This window comes from Berghia stephanieae, chromosome 8, assembly GCF_034508935.2.
Source record: "Berghia stephanieae isolate SIO BIC M18660-M18661 chromosome 8, UCSD_Bste_1.3, whole genome shotgun sequence".
In the NCBI taxonomy this organism is placed as follows: domain Eukaryota; kingdom Metazoa; phylum Mollusca; class Gastropoda; order Nudibranchia; family Aeolidiidae; genus Berghia; species Berghia stephanieae.
Genome location: NC_088367.1, coordinates 45613136 through 45638135, shown reverse-complemented (window position 1 = coordinate 45638135; position 25000 = coordinate 45613136). Strand labels below are relative to the sequence as shown.

The 25000-nt window shown below is 38.7% G+C and overlaps 1 protein-coding gene across 1 annotated transcript in view; it reads left to right on the top strand.

The window, feature by feature from the left end:
• Nucleotides 1-25000, top strand: part of LOC144979032 (uncharacterized) — a 101008-nt gene that overhangs the window by 24327 nt on the left and 51681 nt on the right. The window contains exons 3-5 of the mRNA XM_078925649.1: nucleotides 1075-1512; nucleotides 12044-12259; nucleotides 13594-13856. Of these exons, the coding sequence (XP_078781775.1) occupies nucleotides 1075-1512; nucleotides 12044-12259; nucleotides 13594-13856 (917 nt within the window). The remainder of the gene's footprint in view (nucleotides 1-1074; nucleotides 1513-12043; nucleotides 12260-13593; nucleotides 13857-25000) is intronic.

Sequence of the window (25000 nt, the reverse complement as noted above, 5' to 3'; positions counted from 1 at the left end):
ACAGAGACAACACTGTTCAAGACCAAAAACTCATTTTACACCACAGTACGGCGATGAGAATGGGAGTAAAGAGCCTTATTAAAATTCATTTTTTTTAAAAATTCAGCTTTATATAGCGCAATATCCACTAAATATGCTCAAAGCACTTTACAAGGGGTCCCTGTTCAACAGCAACGTTTAACTTGTAGGACGAGGAGACATGACGCCTGTTAAGCGATACTACAATTTTTCGGACAAAGACAACGCTGTTAACGGCTGGGTACTCAATTTACACCTGAGTATGGCGAGGAAAATGAGAGTAATGAGCCTTATTCAAGGACTAAACTATGCGCCGCTCAGAGCGGGACTCGAACCCAGGACCTTCCGATCCGAGGGCGAGTGTCATACTATAAGCCCACAAAGCCGCACAGGTATTATGTCGGAGTTAACTTGATGACAAAGATACACATCGTTGTAAAAAAAAAAAAAGAATATGAATCCTGGGATATGTTCACTTGTTCGCTTTACTTTAGAGTGATTGCAAGTAATTTCAGATTGTCTCAAAATTTCGCGAAGTCTCAGAATTCAAAGGTTTTTTTTTTTTTTTTTGGTTTGTTTTTTTTTTTTTGTTTTTTTTTTTTTTTGTTTTTTTTTTTTTTTGGAAAATGGGGGTAATTAAGATCGATCGACATTTGAAGGAGGAGTTTTCTGATCAAATTTTAAAATATGAATTTTTCCAGAATACGACTCCAGGCCTGAGACAGACTCCTCCACCGTCGGCCCCAACAAAGGGGCAGACTTGGTGACAAAACACAAATAATCTGTTTTCATTTTAATATTTGTGACCCCTCGTCTCAAAACGGTATTATGTCGGGATGGACCAGATACTAAAAAGTCAAATTATAGTTAAAATTTCAAAAATATGAAACGTTGGTATTTAGCACAGTAAAATATGATATTCCTTCTCCTCTATATAGCATATATAAAATCAACTTAAACATGATATTTCTGGCTACAAAGTCCATTTTCAGCATCTAAATCACCTCGACTTGATACGGTTTTGTAACGAAGGGTCATATTTTTCTATTTTCACAGGAAAAGACAAAGTGGGAGAGAAAATACAGAACACGTTGGATATGGAAATCGACTTTAATGAGCTGCTCTCAAACGAAAATGGAAAAAGTATCGTTTACGAAAAAGAAACGGAACAGAACGGCAACGATAAACATAACATTGTCATCAACAAAAGAGGAAACAATGATACAGCGAAAGATTCCAAATCTTCATCATCATTATCATCTAGAGAGACATTAGATGATAACAATAACGATCATAATGAAAAGAAGAAAAAAGATGATGATAACGATACAGTGGATAGTATTGATAATAATAATGTCATGGATAAAGACGGATCTGACGATGATTTTGTTGACGATAAGGATTACACTGGAGCGTCCTTCTATGAAGAGTTAAAGGGATTAGATGACTCGGCTTACGACCTGATAAATATACAGTCTGATGGAACCAGTCGGGGTAGGTTATCATGATCATCGTCACATCATCATCATCATCATCATCATCATCATCATCATCATCATCATCATCATCATCATCATCATCAGTGTATCCAGAGGAGAAAAAAAAACATAAACTTGATCATATTTTGACTTTTACACATTCTGGTCACAAGACATATGAAAAGTTCTAGCCAGCTTGAAGAATAAAAAGTAATGATTTTCTTTGTTTAGAACCAAGATGGCCGCCGTTGCCGGGAGGCGTGACATCACACTACTGAATCCAATTTGGCTCAATTAAACTTGCACAAGAACTCTTCAAACCAAAAATTGAAAATTATTACTTATAATTATGACTATCAATTAGGTGTTTGACATTCAAGCTATCCCGACAGAATACAGTTCTTGTCGTATTCTAGCAAGTTCTCGGGAGAAGCCAAGAAAAAAGGGTCCTAGAATCTGATCTTGCCGGAATGCAATGCTCAATGAAGGTAACGACTTTTTAACTGCCAATTACTCATTTACACCTGAGTAGGATGAGATAATGTGAGTAAAGAGCCTTTTCCAAGAACTCAAATAAGCGACGAGCGAGGCTCGAATCCAGGACATTCCAATCCGAAATAATCCGATATAATTTAGTGAAAGCTAATCACTAACAGGCTGTCTTTAAATAATAAAGAGCTGAGTGGCGTTAATTTCGTTCCTTCTGTAGAAACTGGAATAAACTCCTGGCCTATGACTCTGGTGGACTACTTTTTAGTAGCTTAAGAAACTACGTATATTCACTTTTCTCAAATGGGAGTAGTAATTCAAATAGAGAGGAGTGAGAACCAGGGAGGGAGAGAGAGAGGGGGGAGGGAGAGAGAAAGAGAGAGAGAGAGAGAGAGAGAGAGAGAGAGAGAGAGAGAGAGAGGAGAGAGAGAGAGGCATGTATATATATATATATATATATATATATATATATATATATATATATATATATATATATATTTATTTATTTATATATAAATTAGTGATGGATGTCCTGTAGTTCTGACAGTGCTCACTAAATTAACAAATTCAGAACATTATAAAATGAGTAAAATCCACTCATATTTCATCCAACAATACGGCCGTTTCGACACTGCAGGCATCTCTTCAGTTGTCAGTTGTGAGATCTTCTTTGATGGAGAGTAAATCCGTGGTAATGATGTTTATTTAGAGTGCATGAAGGCGCGTAAAAGAACACACACACACACACACACACACACACACACACACACACACATATATATATATATATATATATATATATATATATAGACAATACTTTTTTGAGATAGTGCGGTACAGATTTTGAGGGAGAAAATCAATACTCATACAATGGCCTATTAAAAAAAGAAAACGTCATCCGGATACGACTAGACGAAATCTTTGGTAATTTGAAGGGGATTAGAAGGGGCTGTTCGGGAATCCATAGAAAAGGATTGACAGTAGGATCCCCTGTAATCTTCTCTCATCGTCACGATATTTATATAGGGAAACGTTTGAAAAGGAGACGTGTGGTATGGCATTCACTGTTGGAAGTGTATGTCACTGGTGTTCGGATCTCGCGTAAAGTTGAGTCTTTGGAGAAGAAAAGACTCTTTACTTTCAATATCTAACCTTAATCATGTGTAAAATGATTACCGATTATGTCGAAGACGAAATAAAATGTATATCATCGTCTTACAGGTGACGTGTCTTGTGATACTATATGTTAAGTGTTGTTGTTGACTTGAGACCTGATTTGAAACGATTTGAGCACAATAGATCAGAAGGGTTATTTATTCGGGAAGCCATAGAAAAAATATCGACAGTCGGATCCCTTGTAATCTCTGATCGTCACGATATTTATATAGGAGAACATTTATTGAGAGTTGTATGGTATGACATCACCTTTGGAAGTGGATGTCACTGGTTCGGATCTCGCTTTAGAGTGCGCAAAATTGGGTCTTCAGAGAGGAAAATATATTCTTAACTTTCGATATCTTACCTTAATCAGGTGTAAACGAATTCGGATGTTGACTGAAGTGAAGAATGTATCAATAAAGATGAGAGAAGATAGATTGAAATGGTTCGGACTTGTCAAGAGACGAGAGAGAAAGCACGTCGGGAGGAAAGTATTGGACTTACACATAGCGGGAAAGAGAGGAAAAAAGGATGCCCAAAGACATATTCACGTTGGAGTGTCAGGTCGGTTCGCGTAAAGTGGTCTGGAGAAAGCTCTATTTCAATATAACAAGGGTTAAAATGATCGTATCAAGCGATAAGTATATATGTCTACATGAGTGTTTGTAGTGTTGTGATTGAGACTGATTGAAATTGCCAGTCAGGGTATATGAAGCAAAAAATCGACTCGGATCTGATCTCTGATGTCGTTTATAGAGAACATTTATGAGAGTTGTTGTATGACTACTTGAAGTGGGTCTGTCGGATCCGTTAGAGCCAAGGTTTCAGGAATTATTACTTTCTATTTACTTAACGTGTAATGTGTGACTGATAAAATGTATCATAGATAAAAGATTGAAGTGGATGTCAAGGAGAGGAGAGAGTCGGGAGGAGTAGGACTTAACATAGCGGAAGAGAGGAAAAAGGAGCAAGAAGAGTGATAGTAAGGATGTGAAGAACTGGGTGGAGTGTCCTGAGAGATCGGGGATGGCATTCGTTGACAACTGCAAAATTGTAAGCTGAGAAGAAGAAATGTGTAATTAGATACGATTTGTTGAGAACAAAAAAATGTGATTGTCTTACATAGAGGAGTGTCTCTCAATGTTAAGTGTGGTTGTTGGCTTGAGCCTTGAATGTGAAACAATAAATTAAAGGGTTTATCGAAGCCTAAAAAAAATATGCAGTCGACTTATTTGACGTCCGTATTTAGAACGTTGATAGAGACGGTGTATGATTACTGAAGTGGATTCACGTGTCGATCTCGCGAAAGTTGATCTGGAGAAAAACTTTTACTTAATACACTAGAGGAATGATTACCGTTCGAAGACAAAAAAAGTATATATCGTCTTAGGTGTTTGTGATAGTGTGTGATGACTGTTTGAACTGAGCCATAATCAAGTTATTATTCGAAGCTGAAAATATCCAGTCGACCCTGATCTGTGCACAATTTTGGAGAATTTATGGAGTTGATGGTAACTCACTTGGAAGTGATGTCATGGTCGACTCGCTTAGATCGCAATGTCTCAAGAGAAATAATTCTTACTCGTATTTACTAATCAGGTGTAAACGTAATTCGGATGTTGACGAAGTGAAGATAGTATCAATAAAGATGAGAAGAGATAATGGTTCGGACTGTCAATGTAGAACGAGAAAACTGGGAAGGAAGAAGGATTACACAGTAAGCGAAAGAGAGGAAGAAAAAAAAAAATGGATAGTCTTACATAGAAGAATGTGTCTCGTCATACATGTTAAGTGTGGTTGTTGGCTTGAGACCCCATTGAAATGATTTGAGAACAATAAATTAGAAAGGGTTTTATTCGGGAAGCCATATAGAAAAAATATTGACAGTCGGATCCCTTGTAATCTCTGACCGTCACGATATTTATATAGGGAAACGTTTGTATAGGAGACGTGTGTATGGCATTCACCGTTGGAAGTGGATGTCACTGGTGTTCGGATCTCGCGTAAAGTTGATCTTTGGAGAGGAAAAGACTCTTTACTTTCAATATCTAACCGTAGCAGGTGTAAAATGATTACCGATTATGTCGAAGACGAAATAAAATGTATATCATCGTCTTACAGGTGACGTGTCTTGTGATAGTTGTTGTTGACTTGAGACCTGATTTGAAACGATTTGAGCACAATAGATCAGAAGGGTTATTTATTCGGGAAGCCATAGAAAAAATATCGACAGTCGGATCCCTTGTAATCTCTGATCGTCACGATATTTATATAGGAGAACATTTATTGAGAGTTGTATGGTATGACATCACCTTTGGAAGTGGATGTCACTGGTTCGGATCTCGCTCTAGAGTGCGCAAAATTGGGTCTTCAGAGAGGAAAATATATTCTTAACTTTCGATATCTTACCTTAATCAGGTGTAAACGAATTCGGATGTTGACTGAAGTGAAGAATGTATCAATAAAGATGAGAGAAGATAGATTGAAATGGTTCGGACTTGTCAAGAGACGAGAGAGAAAGCACGTCGGGAGGAAAGTATTGGACTTACACATAGCGGGAAAGAGAGGAAAAAAGGACGCCCAAAGACTAGATGGTGGGATAAGGTAAAGGATGATATGAAAGAACTAAGGCTGGAGGAAGATGATGCTCTGAACCGAGATACATGGGGATGTGGCATTCGTTATGACAACCCTGCAAAATGTGGGATAAGCTGAAAGAAGAAGAAATCAGGTGTAAAATTATGATTACCGATTCTGTTGAAGAACAAAAAAAATGTGTATTATCGTCTTACATAGAAGGAATGTGTCTCGTCATACATGTTAAGTGTGGTTGTTGGCTTGAGACCCCATATGAAATGATTTGAGAACAATAAATTAGAAAGGGTTATTTATTCGGGAAGCCATATAGAAAAAATATTGACAGTCGGATCCCTTGTAATCTCTGACCGTCACGATATTTATATAGGGAAACGTTTGTATAGGAGACGTGTGTATGGCATTCACCGTTGGAAGTGGATGTCACTGGTGTTCGGATCTCGCGTAAAGTTGAGTCTTTGGAGAGGAAAAGACTCTTTACTTTCAATATCTAACCGTAAGCAGGTGTAAAATGATTACCGATTATGTCGAAGACGAAATAAAATGTATATCATCGTCTTACACATGACGTGTCTTGTGATAGTTGTTGTTGACTTGAGACCTGATTTGAAACGATTTGAGCACAATAGATCAGAAGGGTTATTTATTCGGGAAGCCATAGAAAAAATATCGACAGTCGGATCCCTTGTAATCTCTGATCGTCACGATATTTATATAGGAGAACATTTATTGAGAGTTGTATGGTATGACATCACCTTTGGAAGTGGATGTCACTGGTTCGGATCTCGCTCTAGAGTGCGCAAAATTGGGTCTTCAGAGAGGAAAATATATTCTTAACTTTCGATATCTTACCTTAATCAGGTGTAAACGAATTCGGATGTTGACTGAAGTGAAGAATGTATCAATAAAGATGAGAGAAGATAGATTGAAATGGTTCGGACTTGTCAAGAGACGAGAGAGGAAGCACGTCGGGAGGAAAGTATTGGACTTACACATAGCGGGAAAGAGAGGAAAAAAGGACGCCCAAAGACTAGATGGTGGGATAAGGTAAAGGATGATATGAAAGAACTGAGGCTGGAGGAAGATGATGCTCTGAACCGAGATACATGGGGATGTGGCATTCGTTATGACAACCCTGCAAAATGTGGGATAAGCTGAAAGAAGAAGAAATCAGGTGTAAAATTATGATTACCGATTCTGTTGAAGAACAAAAAAAATGTGTATTATCGTCTTACATAGAAGGAATGTGTCTCATCATACATGTTAAGTGTTGTTGTTGGCTTGAGACCCCATGTGAAATGATTTGAGAACAATAAATTAGAAAAGGATATTTATTCGGGAACCCATAGAAAAAATATTGACAGTCGGAACCCTTGTAATCTCTGACCGTCACGATATTTATATAGGGAAACGTTTGTATAGGAGACGTGTGTATGGCATTCACCGTTGGAAGTGTATGTCACTGGTGTTCGGATCTCGCGTAAAGTTGAGTCTTTGGAGAGGAAAAGACTCTTAACTTTCAATATCTAACCTTAAGCATGTGTAAAATGATTACCGATTTCGTCGAAGAACAAAACATTGTGTGTATTATGGTGTTACATGTGGCGTGTTTCGTTATACATGTCAAGTGTTGTTCGAGGCTTGGGACCTCGTATGAAACGATTTGAGCACAATAAATTAGAAGGGTTATTTATTCGGGAAACCCATAGAAAGAATATTGACAGTCGGATTCGCTACGATCTTCTCGTGGTCGTTACGACATTTATATAGGAGAACTTTTGTATTGGAGACGTGTGGTATGGCATTCACCGTTGGAAGTGGATGTCGCAGGTTCGGATTTCATTCTAGGGTGCGCAAATTTGGGTCTTTGGAGAAGAAAAGACTGTAAACTTTCAATGTTCTAACTTAAGCAGGTGTAGACTGATTACCGATTCTGTCGAAGAACAAAATAAATATGTATTATCGTCTTACATACAGTTGGAACATCTCGTCATACATCGTGTTAAGTGTTGTTGTTGGCTTGAGACCCCATATGAAATGATTTGAGTACAATAAATTAGAAAAGGATATTTATTCGGAAGCCATATAGAAAGAATATTGACAGTCGGATCCCTTGTAATCTCTGATCGTCACGATATTTATATAGGGAAACGTTTGTATAGGAGACGTGTGGTATGGCATTCACTGTTGGAAGTGTATGTCACTGGTGTTCGGATCTTGCGTGAAGTTGAGTCTTTGGAGAAGAAAAGACTGTAAACTTTCAATATCTAACCTTAAGCAGGTGTAAAATGATTACCGATTCTGTCGAAAAACAAAAAAAATTGTGTATTATGGTGTTACATGTGGCGTGTTTCGTTATACATGTTAAGTGTTGTTGGTGGCTTGGGACCTTGTATGAAACGATTTGAGCACAATACATTAGAAGGGTTATCTATTCGGAAATCCATAGAAAGAAAATTGACAGTCGGATCCCCTTCGATCTTCTCTCATCGTCACGATATTGATACATGAGAACTTTTGTATAGGAGACGTATGGTATGACATTCACTGTTGGAAGTGTATGTCACTGGTGTTCGGATCTCGCTCTAGGGTGCGCAAAGTTAGGTCTTTGGAGAGGAACAGACTCTTAACTATCAGTATATTACCTTAATCAGATGTAAACGGATTCGAATGTTGACTGAAGTGAAGAATGTATCAATAAAGATGAGAGAAGATAGATTGAAATGGTTCGGACATATAAAGAGACGAGAGAGGGGTACGTGAGAAGGAAAGTATTGGACTTAGAATTGACTGGGAATAGGAAAAGGGGACTAGATGGTTGGATAAGGTAAAGGACGATATAAAGAAACTGGGCCTGAAGGAAGATGGTGTTCTGACCGAGATGCATGGAGATGTAGCATTAATTATGGCAATCCTGCAAAATAAGGTGTAAAATGATTACCGATTCTATCGAATAAAAAAAAATGTGTATTATCGTCATACATATAGGTGACGTGTCTCGTCATACATATTAAGCGTTGTTGTTGGCTTAGGACCTGAGTTGAAACGATTTGAGCACAATAAATTAGAAAAGGTTATTTATTCGGGAAGCCATATAGGTCGTTACGTTGATATAGGAGAACTTTTGTTTGGGAGACGTATGGTATGGCATTCACTGTTGGAAGTGGATGTCACTGCTTCGGATCTCGCTCTAGGGTGCGCAAAATTGGGTCTTTGGAGAAGAAAAGACTCTTAACTTTCAATGTCCTAACTTAAGCAGGTGTAGACTGATTACCGATTCTGTCGAAGAACAAAAAAAAAAAAACGTGTACTATCGTCTTACATACAGTTGGAACATCTCGTCATACATGTTAAGTGTTGTTGTTGGCTTGAGACCCTATATGAAATGATTTGAGTAGGATATTTATTCGGGAAACCCATAGAAAGAATACTGACAGTCGGATCCGCTACGATCTTCTCTGGTCGTCACGATTTTTGTATAGGAGAACTTTTGTTGAGGGGCTTCGTGGTTCTGTGTCGTATGGCATTCATCTTCGGGATTGTCGGTCTCTTGTCGGTCCTTGCTAGGGAGTTGGTTTCGGGGGGGGGGGGGGGGGGGGGGGCGGGGATGTTTTTGTATTCATACCCGTTAACTGCCGCACTCTTGAAAACACGTATTTAGAAATTTGGCTAAAAAACTCGTCCTTCAAATAGCGATTGGTTTAATTTAATGGACCTCATCTTGGCAACAACAAAAACACTAAAACCCGGGTCTTTTTAAAAGACTTGTTATACTACTGTATTGTAGAAATTAACCTAGACGAAACCCGACAAAGTTATGGAAAGTAGGCAGCATTTGGGAGTGAAACTGGGACTCAGGGTAGTGTACATACACCAGTGGGGAGTGGACCTGGGACTATAGGTTTTGTCGGGTTTCGTAAAAGAGCAATTACTTTTTTTAAAGAAACCCGTAGAAACCCGACAATATCCGACAGAGTTATGGGAAGAAAGCAACAGTGGGGAGTGAACCTGAGACTATGGGTTTCGGCGGGTGTCGGCGGGTTTTGTAAAAAAGAAACACCCTTTGAAGCTGTGACCAGACGATGCAGAAAGAACAACACAAGAAAACCAAAACATTTAAAAAACCAGCCTGCCTCAAATTGACCGGGGATCGACCCTCAGACCACCTGATTACTGATCAGACTTTCTGCCATTACAATACAGAGGATACTCAATAGTGGGACGATTTAATGTACGAGTATATATCATACTTTGATTACTATTAACCCCCAATTTGCTTTGCTCACTTGGACAATATGGGTGATTCCTGTTGACATCAGACATCTCGTTTGATGAATTATCTATATAATATTCTCTTCGTGGAATGCCAAGGTGACGATATCTTATTATGATCTCGTGGCGGAAGAGCAAATTAAATTTTTTTAAACTTGGAACGTGTACGTCATGATTCTATGTTGCTTTTCTTTGTTTGTTGTATTGGGGTTTTTTTTTTTTTTTGTTTTGTTGGGTTTTTAAAAATTTGTTGTTGTTGTTGTTTGTTGTTGTTGTTGTTGTTGTTGTTGTTGTTGTTGTTGTTGTTGTTGTTTTTGTTTTGTTTTTGTTTTGTGTTTTTGTTTTGTTTTGTTTTTTTTGTTTTTTTTTTATTTGGGGGGGGGGGGGGTTCTTCTTGTATTTTTCTATCTGTATAGTTTTTGAACAATCCTGTCCAGTTTTTATTCGAAATTCTAAAAAATCTCTTGGGCGTAATGAAAAAAAATGAAGAAAACTATTGACCAGTCTAACCCTTTGTATTTACATAGGGATATTACTTTACCAAGTAACGATATAGATAGTATGCGCTTGATAAGAAGCTCATAACATTGCCATCCGGAAGTATAACGGACCAACACACAAAACTGTGTGTATCCATGAACGTTTATAGTTAGGTTAATACAGTTCAGTGAGCATTACTCATAAACGCGGATAGCAAAAAAACAATAACAAAGACCTGAGTTCCGTCATCTTCGAACTATCTAAAGATCCAATAAGGTCCTTGGTAGGTCCTCTTAACAAGTCATAAATCTTTTTTATTGGCCAGAAATCATTTGCATTTACCTCGCATTTCGATCGATTTTACTGACCCTTAACTTGTCCAAAATCTCTTGATAGGTCTCCAAACGCAGTCTCAGATTTGAAAAATGTTTGATAAATTAATTGGCCATTAAATTTTAATGTTTGATATTTGAATTAAACATATTTTTTTATGGCCAAAGTAAAGATAATAACGTGATTATTCAGATTTTGGCAGTGTTGATCCATGCCCCAAATTGTCTAGACTGGGTCATTATGACTATCTTTACAAATTATGTAAATATATATATATATATATATATATATATATATATATATATTATATATATATATATAGATAGTTCGAAGATGACGTCACTCATGTCTGTGTTATTCTTGTTTGTGATCCGCGTTTATGAGTACTTATTAAAGTGTATTAACCAGACTATAAACCTTTAAGGTTATACACAATTTTGTGTGTTGGTCCGTTATACTTCCGGATGGCAATGTTGTGAAATTCTTAGTCAAGTGCGTACTATATATATATATATATATATATATGTGTGTGTGTGTGTGTGTATAATATATATATATATATATGTGGTGTGTGTGTGTGTGTGTGTGTGTACGTATCTTTACTTTGTGACCCGTCGCTTGCATCGCACAAAACAAACATAATTTGTAAAGAATGTCAAAATGACAGTCCAGACAATTTAATCCTTGCCCAGGAGCGTGGATCAACACTGGCCAGGAACTTTAAAGAAACTTCTGGAACAACCCAATATCGACCAACTATCTATACTATCTTCTTTTGGAGGCAGTATAATGCCACCTGACCTGGTTTTTCTGACTTTTGCAAAATACATTTAGTTTATTCCTCTCCCTCCTTTCCTTCAATGGTTCCGAATGGGGTGTCATATAATATTTATATGGGTTTGATTTGTTTTTGTTTTTGAAATTGCCTAGACCTTGTCAAAATGACTATCGTTAGGAACTAATTCAAAAGTCAGCAACTTACCTGTAGTAGATATGAGTCTGTTCCACATAATTTTGGAACAAAGAATGTCAACTATTTTTACTCTTTTTCGGCACTTAATTATAATCCATATTATGGTGGCCGGACTTCCAATTTGTTTTTGTCGGTTTGTGTGTTTGTTTGTGTGTATGTAGTGTGTGTGTGTGTGTGTGTGTGTATGTGTGTGAGCCATAATATAAATCGGTCTTTTTATATTTATTTTTCAAACTTTTTTTTTCAGATCAAGCATGGTCCAAATGGAAAAGGGTCGGGTCAACAACAAAGGTCAGGGTCAAACCATGCAGTGTTAAAGGTCAAGTGTCAAAGGGCAAAGGTTGTGAGAAGGGTGTGAGATTACAAGTCAAGTCGTGTACATCGGAGAACGGTTGTGGGGAGATACAGGAAACGACAACGGATCTGGCTGGAACTTGCCAGAGTTTTTGTCACACGAGAAATGGTGAGTATTCTACTTTGTCCCTTTAAAATGTAGCGTTTATATAGCGCAATATCCACTAAACGTGCTCAAAGCGCTTTACAAGGCGTTCCAAGCGAACAGCTACACTTAACATGTAGTACAAAATATGACGCCTTTTAGTCTATAATATGTTTTTTAAAATAAAGATACAACGCTGTTAACGGTCAGCCTACTCATGTTATAACTGAGTACGGTGGGAGAATGTAAGTGAAGAGCATTTTCCTAGGACTCAACTATGAGCCGCTCAGAGCGGGATTCGAACCCAGGACCTTCCGGTCCGAAGTCGATTGTCATATCACCAGACTATATAGCCTTTTGTGAAATGATAGTTTGTAGTTCCATATCTCAGGTTCAAGCCCCGACATTTTTTTTAAATAATCAAATGTAAAAGGAAGTCCTGGCCATTGCAGCGCTGTCCATGTCAAAGATGTATGAAGAAGGCCAAATGCCGAAACGTTGTTTAATTTGTGTTGTTTGTATCTTATATAAGAGTTATTTTTACTCCCTCTATTTGACTGTACATTTCATGAACTCATTTAGGTACCTCTAGATTTTGGTCAATGTGAATAGCCACGAAAAATCATAACCTGATAACGAGATATTCATGAATAGAGATCATTGATTTTTGCTTTGAGGGAGTCTTATAAGAAAATTGTCTCGGGATACAGTTTTTCTTCATGTTGTAATCTTTGATATTCTGACTATAGCACAAATGGCCTTTGAGCGTAGCCATCGTTAACTCATAGCCTGGCACTGACCAACATGACGTCAAAAGACAAGTCTTTGGCCACAAAAGACAAACAAATTTTGAGTTGTTGCATTCAATAGTTCAACCAATGGAATCACTTCATTCCTTGAGCTCTACCAACGACAACTCACAAGACGGCGCAAAAATCTAAATAAATGACGTCAAACTATAAGTCCTGGTTAGGATCTAGTATCAGGCTATAGATAGAACGAAGATGACGTCACTCAAGTCTTTGTTATAGCCTTTTGCCATCCGCGTCTATGAGTAATCCTAACCAAACTGTATTAACCAGACTATAAACGTTTACACATAGTTTTGTGTGTTGGTCCGTTATACTTCCGGATGGCAATGTTGTGAGCTTCTTAGCCAAACGCATACTATCTATGAGTTAACGATGGCTACAGTTTGAGCCCTTTTTAACACCTCTTTAGCCATATAGCCAATTAGGGGAAAAAATTAATACAGTTTTCCAATAAAACTCCACATTGAGAAAAAAATAGCATAATTGAATCATTTAAAAATTTGCCATAATTTTTCTCTCTTCTTGAAACCCCTCTTCAACCCCAAGGATCAACACCGAGAACCTTATCCCTATCTCCCAACCCATCCCCGACCCCCGCTCCGACCCCCACCACAGTCCCGACGCCCCAGGGTTGTCAGTATTCCCTGTACGACAAGAACACCAGGAAGTACGTATTCGTGAGATGGGATCTGTCCCAGGTCCTCACCCAGAGCAAGGTCAAGCGCTGGTGCAAGAAGGACAACGATCAGTTCCTAGTGATGTCCACGCCGACTGATGTCTGTAGGAAATACCTACGGGAGCTTTGCCAGGTAAGAAATTTCTATTTTAGAGCATTTATATAGATAGGATGAAGTTGACGTCACTTAGGTCTTTGTTATTGTTGTTTTGCCATCCACATTTATGAGTAATTCTCACTAACCTGTATTAACCAGACTATAAACGTTCAAGGTTACACACAGTTTTGTTTGTTGGTCCGCTCTATTTCCGGATGGCAGTGTTGTGGGCTTCTTAGCCAAGCGCACACTATCTATAGCGATGTATTCACTAAACGTGCTCAAAGCACTTTACAAAGGGTCTCAAACCAACAGAAACACTTAACATGTAGGACGAGACATGACGACGCCTTTTAGGCGATATTGCAATTTTTATTTCAGACAAGACAACGCTGTTAACGGTCAGCCAGGTTCTTATTTTACACCTGAGCACAATGAGAGAAAAAATGCAAGTAAAAAGCGGTTTCCAAGGACTCAACAATAAATACACCACTCATAGCGGGACTTGAACCTTGGACCTTCCGTCCCCCCATGCTGAAGTTCTACTAAAATATACCGAAAAAAACCCCACAAAAAACCCCCAAAAATAACACACAAAAACTAGAGGTGCCTAAATGAGCCAATAAGATGGAGAGAAAGATCAAGTGAGCAAATATGACTCATATATAAGGGAACAACACAAACCAAACGACGTTTCGGTCTTTGACATTATTCAAGTAAACTCGAAATAAGTTATATGTATTAGATTGTCATAATATCTAAAACATTACAGGTAAAAATGTGTGGGTGGGTGTGTGTTTGTATGTGTGTGTGGGCGTGTGCGTGCAAGGGAGAGAGAGAGAGGGAGAGAGAGAAAGATAGACACACACACACACACACACAGAGAAAGAGGGAGGGAGAGAGAGAGGGAGAGAGAGAGAGAGAGAGAGAGAGAGAGAGAGAGAGAGAGAAAGAGAGAGAGAGAAAGAGAGAAAGAGAGAAAGAGAGAGAATGTTACTCGTTCATTTTCGATTTCTATTTTGACGACAACACCAATCAGCCAATCACAAAGCCAGATCGATAATAATATCCTCTCGAATATCGATATTTTTAAAAACGGCAGAAATACACAACATCCAATACCTGCTGAGATGAATGGGGTTCTAATCGATAGCACGTAATTAAGATGTGACTCACCCTGTTAAATTGGTATTATATCAGGCCGTTGGTCCCGATAGCTCAGTCGGTAGAGTACTTGCTGCACACTCAAAAGGGACCAAGATCGATCCCGGGTGCAGTCGATGCGATTTTTTCTGAACCCCCCCCCCCCCCCTGATTCTGTCAGAGCTGGCGGAAAGTACTTTGCGGCTATGTGGTCTTGTAGTATGTCACTCGCTTTTGGATAGAAAGGGAAGGTCTTGAGTTCGAGCCTCGCTCGCTCGGCGCATAGTTGAGTCATTGGAAAAGGTTGGTAGAGCACACACAACGGGAACAAGATCGTTCCCTGGGGCAGTCGAGACTTTTTTTTTCCTGCCCTCCTGTCCAACTAGCATTAAATGAGTAGCTAGCTCGGTTCGATCTGGCGGAAAGTACTTTGCGATAGACGAGCGTCCTATCCAAAGGGTAGTAAGCAATTGTCTTTTTCACGCTGTAGACACCTGGATAAACTCCGACTCCATGAGCCTCACGGCTCCGATGGACTAATGTAGCGATTACAATTTTTAACTCCCCCAAAAATTCAGATTTTGAGAATTTCAAGTAGTCGGGTCTGCATAATACCGTTTTTAGACGTTTTGTCAAAATGTGACTCAATGAGATGGTATTTTCTAACAAGGAAATATCGGTAGCACAGAGCAAAAATTCAATAAATCAATGAATTTAAGATACAACTCACGAGAGTAAAACAGACAACCTGCTCGTTCAACGTGAATAATGAAAGCTGCTAGAAGCTTTGGGTTGAATTTAAAAAGTAACGTACAAATAAAAATGAATAAAAAAGCTTGAAATAAAGAATGAAATACTAAACGGTTCGGACTAACAAAAAAAGCCCTCTTTTGTTTTGTTTTTGTTTTTATTTTAAGGGTTTTACGGCGCTGGCAACACATTAAGGTCATATCAGCGCCAGTAAAAAGGAATAAAATGGGATAGTAAAAAGTTCTAGAATTACAATAAAGCATCCAAGAAAAGGGAAGACAAAGGGGAATTGGTTCAAATAAGAAACAGGTGTAGATTCCAAGAGCACACTATCAAAGTACTTATTTGAAATCACTAAAAGTCTCATCCAGACACAAGCACAGGTCCCCGCTAAGAGGAACACACTCAAATGTTTTACAAATCATATATTATAATATAAAGAAATCATAATACAGTGCATAACAGAGAGATGATTTACAATGAAAAAAATATCATCTCCCAAAACTAACTATACATTCGACTGTTTCCCTCTCAGCCAGGGGATCTGGCCAGGACCAGGACAAAACCAAGCAATCTCATTCCAAGACAAAGACAAAGCATGTTGGAAAACAGATATAAGGGGAGAGAAGACACAGTATGTACCCCCGCCCTGCCCACTATGGGAGGTCAGGAACCCCGCCCAGCCTTCTTTTGTCAATAACAAAAAATAACAGTTGAAACTTTAATAGATCAGGGAATAGAGAGAGAGAGAGAGAGAGAGAGAGAGAGAGAGAGAGAGAGAGAGAGAGAGAGAGACTCAATGAGATGGTATTTTCTAACAAGGAGATATCGGTAGCGCAGAGCACGAATTCGATAATTCAATGAACAATTTAAGATACAAGAAACAAACGCAAGTAAAACAGAAAATAACAGAAAATAACTCTAGTGGTGCATAGAGTTCAGTCCTTGGTAAAGACTCTTTACTCACATTTTGTACCCGTACTCAGATGTAAAAATAAAAATACGGTCGTCCATAGTGTTGTCTCTGTCTGAAAAAAAAATATATTGTAATATCGCCTAACAGGCGTCATGTCTCCATCTACATGTTAAAGTGGTGCGGTTTGTCAGGGACCCTTTATAAAGCGCTTTGAGCAACTCTATTTTGGTATTGTGGTATGACACTCGCTTTCGGATGGGAAGGTCCTGAGTTCGAGCCTCGCTCGGCGCATAGTTGATTGAGTCCTTGGAAAAGGCTCTTTACTCGCATTCTCCCACCGTACTCAGGTGTAAATTGAGTACCTGGCCGTTAACAGCGTTGTCTCTATCCGAAATATTGTAATGTTGCCTAACAGGCATCATGTCCCATCTTACTGTTAAGTGTTGCTGTTGGTCAGGGACCCCTTGTAAAGCGCTTTAAGCACGTTTAGTGGATATTGCGCTATATAAAAGCTCAATCTAAAAAATAAACATTTTTGGCTGAAGAGAAGATTTGAACCTGGAATGTCCCGTGCTCAGTATTTGGTTATTAACTAATTTTCTTGATGTTTTTATTTATTTATTTTTATCTTTTTTTTTGTTGTTGTTTATAATTGAAACTGTTTTGTGTTTATATTTTTTTTATTTTCAAAACTCTGAAAAGGTAAAACAGGGTAATCATTTGTGATCAATAACTTTTATCGATATTGATCTATTTCGTGAACAAGGCCTGTTGTCTTTTGATAAAAGGACGTAAGCGCGTTGGAGTTGGTTTTGAGCTATGGTGGGAAATGTGTTCGACATTCTAAGGATTTATTGTAAGATTCAATTTCATTTATTTTCTTTTAATTTCTTAGATTGATAGTGTTATATTTCACATGATTCCACCTCTCTCCCTAAATAGTAACGCGTAATGATATCGTGTTTACAATAATAATTTGTGACGTCATATTATCAAACAATAAATTTCACTAAAATTAAAGTCTTGAGAAAAAAGAAGTATCATTTAAATATCTTTGAAAATGTCTTTTATTCAAAGATGACGAAATCAGAATCGATTGAGGGGTAGAATAAATGATTTCTTACACTCTTGCGTTTTGGAATTCGAACTTTGTTCCCAACGTGCAATCGCAAGCTAGTGCAGCGGTTGGGAACACGTCCGGAATTCCAAAAATCAAGAGTGTAAGAATGGTATATCACTACAACACGACCCAGATAGAATTGTACGTCGTGAAACGGGGATCCCCATAATATATAAATAGCTACTTACGTCCTTTTACCATATTATGACGGCAGAAGGAAGGGAAGGGCTGACTTCGGGTTTCCGCCCATTCCAGTTTTAAGTAAAGTTTTAAAATGACGTGACACGAACACGGAAACGACAGTATCGATTTTCTATTGGCCTCATTAATCACGGTGGCCTCATTCCTGCTATACTCTGAGAAAAACAAACTAAGTAATAAAATTTAATAAAAAAAAAAGAATTCCCTTTATTCATCCCATTGGATGGGGAAATTATTCTCTATGGTCTATTCCAAGGGAAGACTGGAATAACCTTGGCGTCAGCTGCAGTTCAGCGCCGCAAATTGAGCTAGGGTGAAGTGACTACTTGCTCAATGCCACCCAGCGCAGCGGCGGGTGATCCACTAGACTAATTCATGCGTCAGCCGCAGGGCAGCGCCACAAAATGAGCTAGGGTGAGGTGAGGTGACTTGCTCAAGGCCACACAGCGCAGCGGCAGTTATCGAACTCGGTACCTTTAGGGCAAGAAGCAAAGACTCTACCGATGAGCCACGCTGACCCCCTAACTTGAGCATTTCTATAGCGCAATATCCAATAAACGTGCTCAAAATGCTTTACACGGGGCCCCTAGGAGACAACAGCAGCATTTAACATATAGCACGAGACATGACAAGCCTGAAGAGCGATATTACAATCTTTCAGACAATGACAACACTGTGTTAACGACAAGGTACTAATTTTACACCTGAGTACGGTGAGAAAATGAGAGTAAAGAGCCTTTTCCAAGAGGCTCAACTAACTACGTACTGCTCAGACCGGGACACGAACACAGGACGAGTGTAATACCATTAGACAACATAGCCCCCCCCCCCCCCCCCCCCCCTCGCTCGCTCTCTCTCTCTCTCTCTCTCTCTCTCTCTCTCTCTCTCTCTCTCTCTCCCTCCCTCCCTCTCTCTCCCTCTCTCTCTGTCTTCTATCTATCTAACTATCTATCTATCTATCTATCTATCTATCTATCTATCTATCTATCTATCTATCTATCTATCTATCTATCTCTCTATCTATCTATCTATTTATCTATCTATCTATCTATCTATCTATCTATCTATCTATCTATCTATCTATCTATCTATCTATCTATCTATCTATCTATCTATCTAACTATCTATCTAGATTTCTATCTATCTATCTATCTATATAGATCTCTATCTATCTATCTATCTATTTCTCTATCTCTTTCCTCTCTCTCCTCTCTCTCTCTCTCTCTCTCTCTCTCTCTCTCTCTCTCATACATTTTCTCCATCTATCTATCTACGACCAACCAACATGCACACACCCCTTTGAATCCATCACCCCGTCAACTACTCATGACTGATAGGAGAACCTAACGGAAACTCTTAAATTTCGATTTTCCTCCAGTGCGAGTTTTATAGCCCCAAGTCCCGCAGTGAATCCCCGCGTCCACCGAGCAATTAATCTAAAGCCCCCCTTCCCCCCCCCCCCTCACACACACACACACACACACACACACATATCGTCTCCGGTTCTCGACTCAACACAAAAATCTATTTCACTCAATCAGGGGTCTTAGGTATCATTAGAGATGATATTCCGATAGGCCCGGGCGGCATTCAGCATTTCTCGGTACTCAGGAATTACCGGGAAATAAAGTTAGGAATCGCCATTATACCCGGTACCGAGTACGATACTGGGAACTCCCGATATTACTTCTTCTTCTTCTTCTTCGTCTTGTGGAAACCCCCAATATTGTCGAGGATCACTCCACAGTTTTAGGGTATTACATTTTAAACTTGTTAAAACACTGCACATGATACTAATAAAAAATACATAGATTAAAAAGTCACAATGTGAGCTCTAGCAACTTGGCTTTCGATTGACATGTTTAAGAGAAACACTTCCCAAAATCTCCCCACAAAATGTCATCATAGGCTTCCTGGTGGTCAAGCTCTCACGGTCCTAGCTAGTACCGGACAGTGACACTGAGACCTCTATTCTCCTCTCTTTCTCTATTACTCCCAGTACCGGCGGTGTGTCTTTTTTACGAAACCCGCCGAAACCCGACGAATCCCGACAAAGTTGTGGGAAGTAGGTAGAAGTGGGGAGTGAACCTGGAACTCAGGTAAGTGTACACCATTGGGGAGTGAACCTTGGACTGGGTTTCGGCGGGTTTCGTAAAAAAGAACTAGTGCTTTTTTACGAAACCTGCCGAAACCCGGCGAAACCCGACAATATCCAGCAAAGTTAACGGAAGTAGACAACTGTGGGGAGTGAACCCGAGACTCAGGGAAGTGTACACCAGTCGGGAGTGAACCTGAGACTAAGGTTATCGGCGGGTTTCGTAAAAAAAGACACACCCCAGTACCGGTACTCAACTTCCACTCGGATCTCGAGAAAGTATCGACAAGGCCAGTACCGCTATTACCGATCCTCAGCAACTCGAGACCGCTCGGCACTACATTCTGAAGAGCGAGTCAATAGGATTGGAGCATTGGGGAAAGATACAGTTCCATACTCCATCACCTCCAAAATTGGCATATGTCCAAATCCGGTTCCTCTCTACGTAAATCAAAGTACATACGTCTCTCAATAAATATAATTAATTGTCTATCTATCACAAACACCTGCGTATTCCTGGTTGTGCGGTTATGTTGTCTAGTGGTATGGCACTCGCTTTCTGATCGGAAGGTCTTGGTTTCGAGCCCCGCTCTGAACGAACTTCAGTCCTTAGTAAAGACACATTACTCACATTCTCTCACCGTACTTAGACGTCAAATAAGATTTTGCTCGTTCACAACGTTGTCTCTGTCTGAAAACAATATGGCAATATCTCCTAACAGGCGTCATGTCTCCACCTACATGTTAAAGTGTTGCGGCTTGTCAGGGACCATTTGTAAAACGCTTTGAGCACATTTAGTAGATATTGCGCTTATAAAAGCTCACGTTAGAGAGATACAGGTCCATACTCCATCACCTCCAAAATTGAAATCTCCAAACCCGGTTCCTCTCTACGTAAATCAAACAAAGTACAAATGTCTCCTCAATATATATAATTAATTGTCTATCTATCACGAACACCTGCGTACGCCTGGTTGATGGTATAATGCGACCAGTGACCAACCTTTTCATAACGGTATTATTTCGAGTGAATGAACTCAATGCGTTGAATAAAAACCAACATAAATACATTCTCATGTCTGATTGTTAACAAAAGGTATTTATGGACTCGTTTTAGCATTGCAATGGACAATATTCTTGGGTTGGTTTGAGAGCAATACTATTATAATAATGAGACCAACATTACGTCATTTATTCCCCCATGAGGCCACACTTAACTCCGCGGTACAAATTTTTGTTACCTGTCCGTCACTTACCACGGTCGATATAGCTTGAGTGAGCAAGATAAGATACTATTCATTATTGACTGCCATCCTGAAATTATGAAAAACTATCTACCCATAACAAAACAATGGTATAGATATGGAAAAGTATTGATGCTATGCGTTAAGATAAATTAATGCTCTCAAAATCTGTCATCCGGATCTAACGTACCAAGACACAAAACCATGTGTAACTTTGAACGTTTATAATCTGATTGATTCTATTTAGTGAGATTTATTTAATCACCAAAAATGGCTGCCTATGAGCAATAACAAAAGAGATGAGTCACGTTAATCTCATTCCTTCTACACTGGATATCCGTCTTCACCCTCCATTTGTTGATTTCCTTGGGGAGAAAACGAAACATTCCACCCGTTTCCGGCAATTAGCCCATCTGGTGCTTCAGGCTAATGGAAATTATACAGCCGGATCTCTAGACAATAATATATTTTTAAAAATCAACTAGTAATCTGCTTTTCTCTGAAATAATAATAATAATAATAATAATAATAATAATAATAATAATAATAATAATAATAATAATAATAATAATAATAATAATAATGATAATAATGATAATAATAATGATAATAATAATAATAATAATAATAATAATAATAATAATAATAATGATAATAATAATAATAATAATAATAATAATAATAATAATAATAATAATAATAATAATAATAATAATAATAATAATAATAATAATAATAATAATAATAATAATAATAACAATGCTGAAAAGTTATATAGCGCTATAACTCCGAGACACCAGACTCTAAGCGCTTGAATTACAAATTACTAAGGCTGAAACATAATCATTTACACACACAGCACACACACACACACACACACACACACACACACACACACACAACTCAACACACAACACAAACCAAAGCTATCTTGCTTCTCATACCATCTACTAAAATCGAAACAGATATGTTTTAAGCGAACGTTTAAAAATAGACAAAGATTCTTTTTCACGAATGCTCTGCGGTAAGTCATTCCAAATAGAGGGTCCGAAATGAGAAAAGGATTTCATTCCAGCATTTTTCCGAATTCGAGGGACAACTAGTTTTGTGGAATCACTGACCGAACGTAAGGGGCGGGGTTTTGAATTATATATAATATATATATATATATATATATATATATATATATATATATATATATATATATATATATATATATATATATATATATATATATAAACCCAACACGTACTTCAAATTTGGCCAGAAAGCTCATCCTTCAAAATTCGATCAATGGGAGCGATCTATATTCACGTTTTCGTCCAACCAAGTCATCAATCACATGATTTGTTGCTGTACAACGATTGGACATTTCTCAATGCATCTCAACACGCTGCTTTGTTTATGAAAGTTGTACACATACCCATGAGTCATGCTGAGCAAAATGACCAATTGTAGCGTTGGATATTTCTCAAAATTGTGAACACTTTTCACTGTGTGCGTCATTTTGAGCACACTTGGCAATGTGACCAATGACTTCGAGCACATGGAAAGGTAATATAGAACGTGCCCATTAAATACGATTCAATAGTCTGATGTCACGCCGCCCGGCAACGGCGGCCATCTTGGTTCTAAACAAAGAAAATCATTACTTTTTATTTTTCATGCTGACTAGAACTTTTCATATGCCTTGTGATCAGAATGTGTAAAAGTCAAAACATGATCAAACTTATGGGTTTTTTGTCCCTCTGGATACCCTTTATTCTCGCCGGAGAAATATTTCATACGGGCGACCGCCATTGTTCCGATAGTTTAGAGCCAGTGTTACTAAGTTACCATGCATCATTAGGAAGGAAGTGACGTTACGACTGTTGAAGTGTATTGACCCTAATCCTGGCAAAAACAAAAAAGAGGGAGGACTTCCGTAGTTTCACAGCAGTTTTATTATATTATTACTTAACCTTTTGGACCAAACATTGTTTCATCAGGGCTATAGTATCTTTAGATGAGGGAGTTCGGGGGTTTTCGCCCCGATAATAAAGAGGAGGGAGGTGGGGATGGGGGGGGGTGATGGGGTTCGTGGTACTCCCAGCTATATTTTTTTTAAATCTCCTCTTAAGGCGTGCTGTAAAACTACGGAAGTCTCCCCCCCCCCCCCCCCCAAAAAAAAAAAAAAAGATATCTTCAGGAAGTGGCTTGTTTCCCTTTTACCTCGAGGACTGTGCGGAAGGCTCCTGGGGCATTGGTAAGGAGAGAGGTCCCAGCCGCCATCTTGCTTTGTTAGCACAGAGACTTGAGTTGCCACCTTGGCTGTAGTAAATATCAGTTCTGGAGGCGGGGGTGGGGAGAGGGAGGTGGGGGGGGGGGGCGACATGTCATGGCAGAGGAACTTACCAAAAAGAGGAAAATTGAAAGGGGGTGGGGGGGAGAGGAGGAGAGAGAGAGAGAGAGAGAGGGAGAGAGAGAGAGAGAGAGAGAGAGAGAGAGAGAGAAATCGGGCGGGGGGGGGTGATTTTGTTTTGTTTTGTTTTTTTTTTGTTGACAAACTTTTTCTTTATCAATCGGACACAGTGGTACCGGGTAGATTTTTTTTCCTGTTTTTCTCTTTCGGGTTTAAGGTCAAATTTTTTTTTTAATATTTATTTTATCACAAACATGGCACGTTTAAAAATGATAAATTGGCTATATTTTTGTTTGCTAGAAATAATTCAGGTAAAGAGATAAAAATAAATTGGGTAATTTTTAGCCTTGTAACATTTTAAACCATCTGGCCACGGTCTCTGTGTAAATTAAGCAAGATGGAGACAGGGACCTCTGTACTTTACCAATGCCTCTCCCTGATTAGATTGTGTTTGCTTGTTTGTTTGTTTGTTTGTTTTGGTTAGAGGTAAACAAAATATGAGAAGTACTTACTTGAAAACATTTGAGTTTTGAGTTTCCCAATAATCTAGCGGACAGGAATGAAGATGTAGATGGAGGAACTCTTGGAGAAGGCCAGCGATAGAGAAGAATGGCGGAAAGTGGTGAGATCATGTGCATCCCGTGGATTCCCCCCAACGATCATCAGATCATGGGATTGATGATGATGATGATGATGATGATGATGTAGGAACGTATTTACATATTATTATGTTTCAATATGTTCCAATTTGTTGTTATTTGGCTATTCAGTTGTTGTTGTGAATTGTTCTCATGCTGGGTAACCTTGGGTGTCATGGTGAGTTCCATTCACTGTTGTGTGTTGTTTCTTGCCGTGAGTTTGTGACGTCACAAGGGGTATAGATAGAATGCGCTTGGCCAAGGAGTTCACAACATTGCCATTCGGAAGTAAAACGGACCAACACACTAACTCTGTGTAACCATGAACTTTTATAGTCTGGTTAATACAGTTTAGTGAGAACAACTCACAAACGCGGATGGCAAAAACAATAACAAAGGCCTGAGTGACGTCATCTGCATACTATCTATAAAAACGGAGTTGCCTTCATTTTACAAGCCCAAAACACCCTACTAGACTTCGTTCTTTAAAAAATGTTTTCCCCCTCCCAAACCCCCAAAACTATTTGGGACCCCGAGTTTGCGATAGTACCAACTTTTTTACTAGTCACCACTCGTATACAGTCCCAACATCTGAATTAGACACGTCTTACATTCCACAAGGAATAATTTGTCACTTTCGTTTTCACACTCCCAAGAAATATAAGTTTTGAG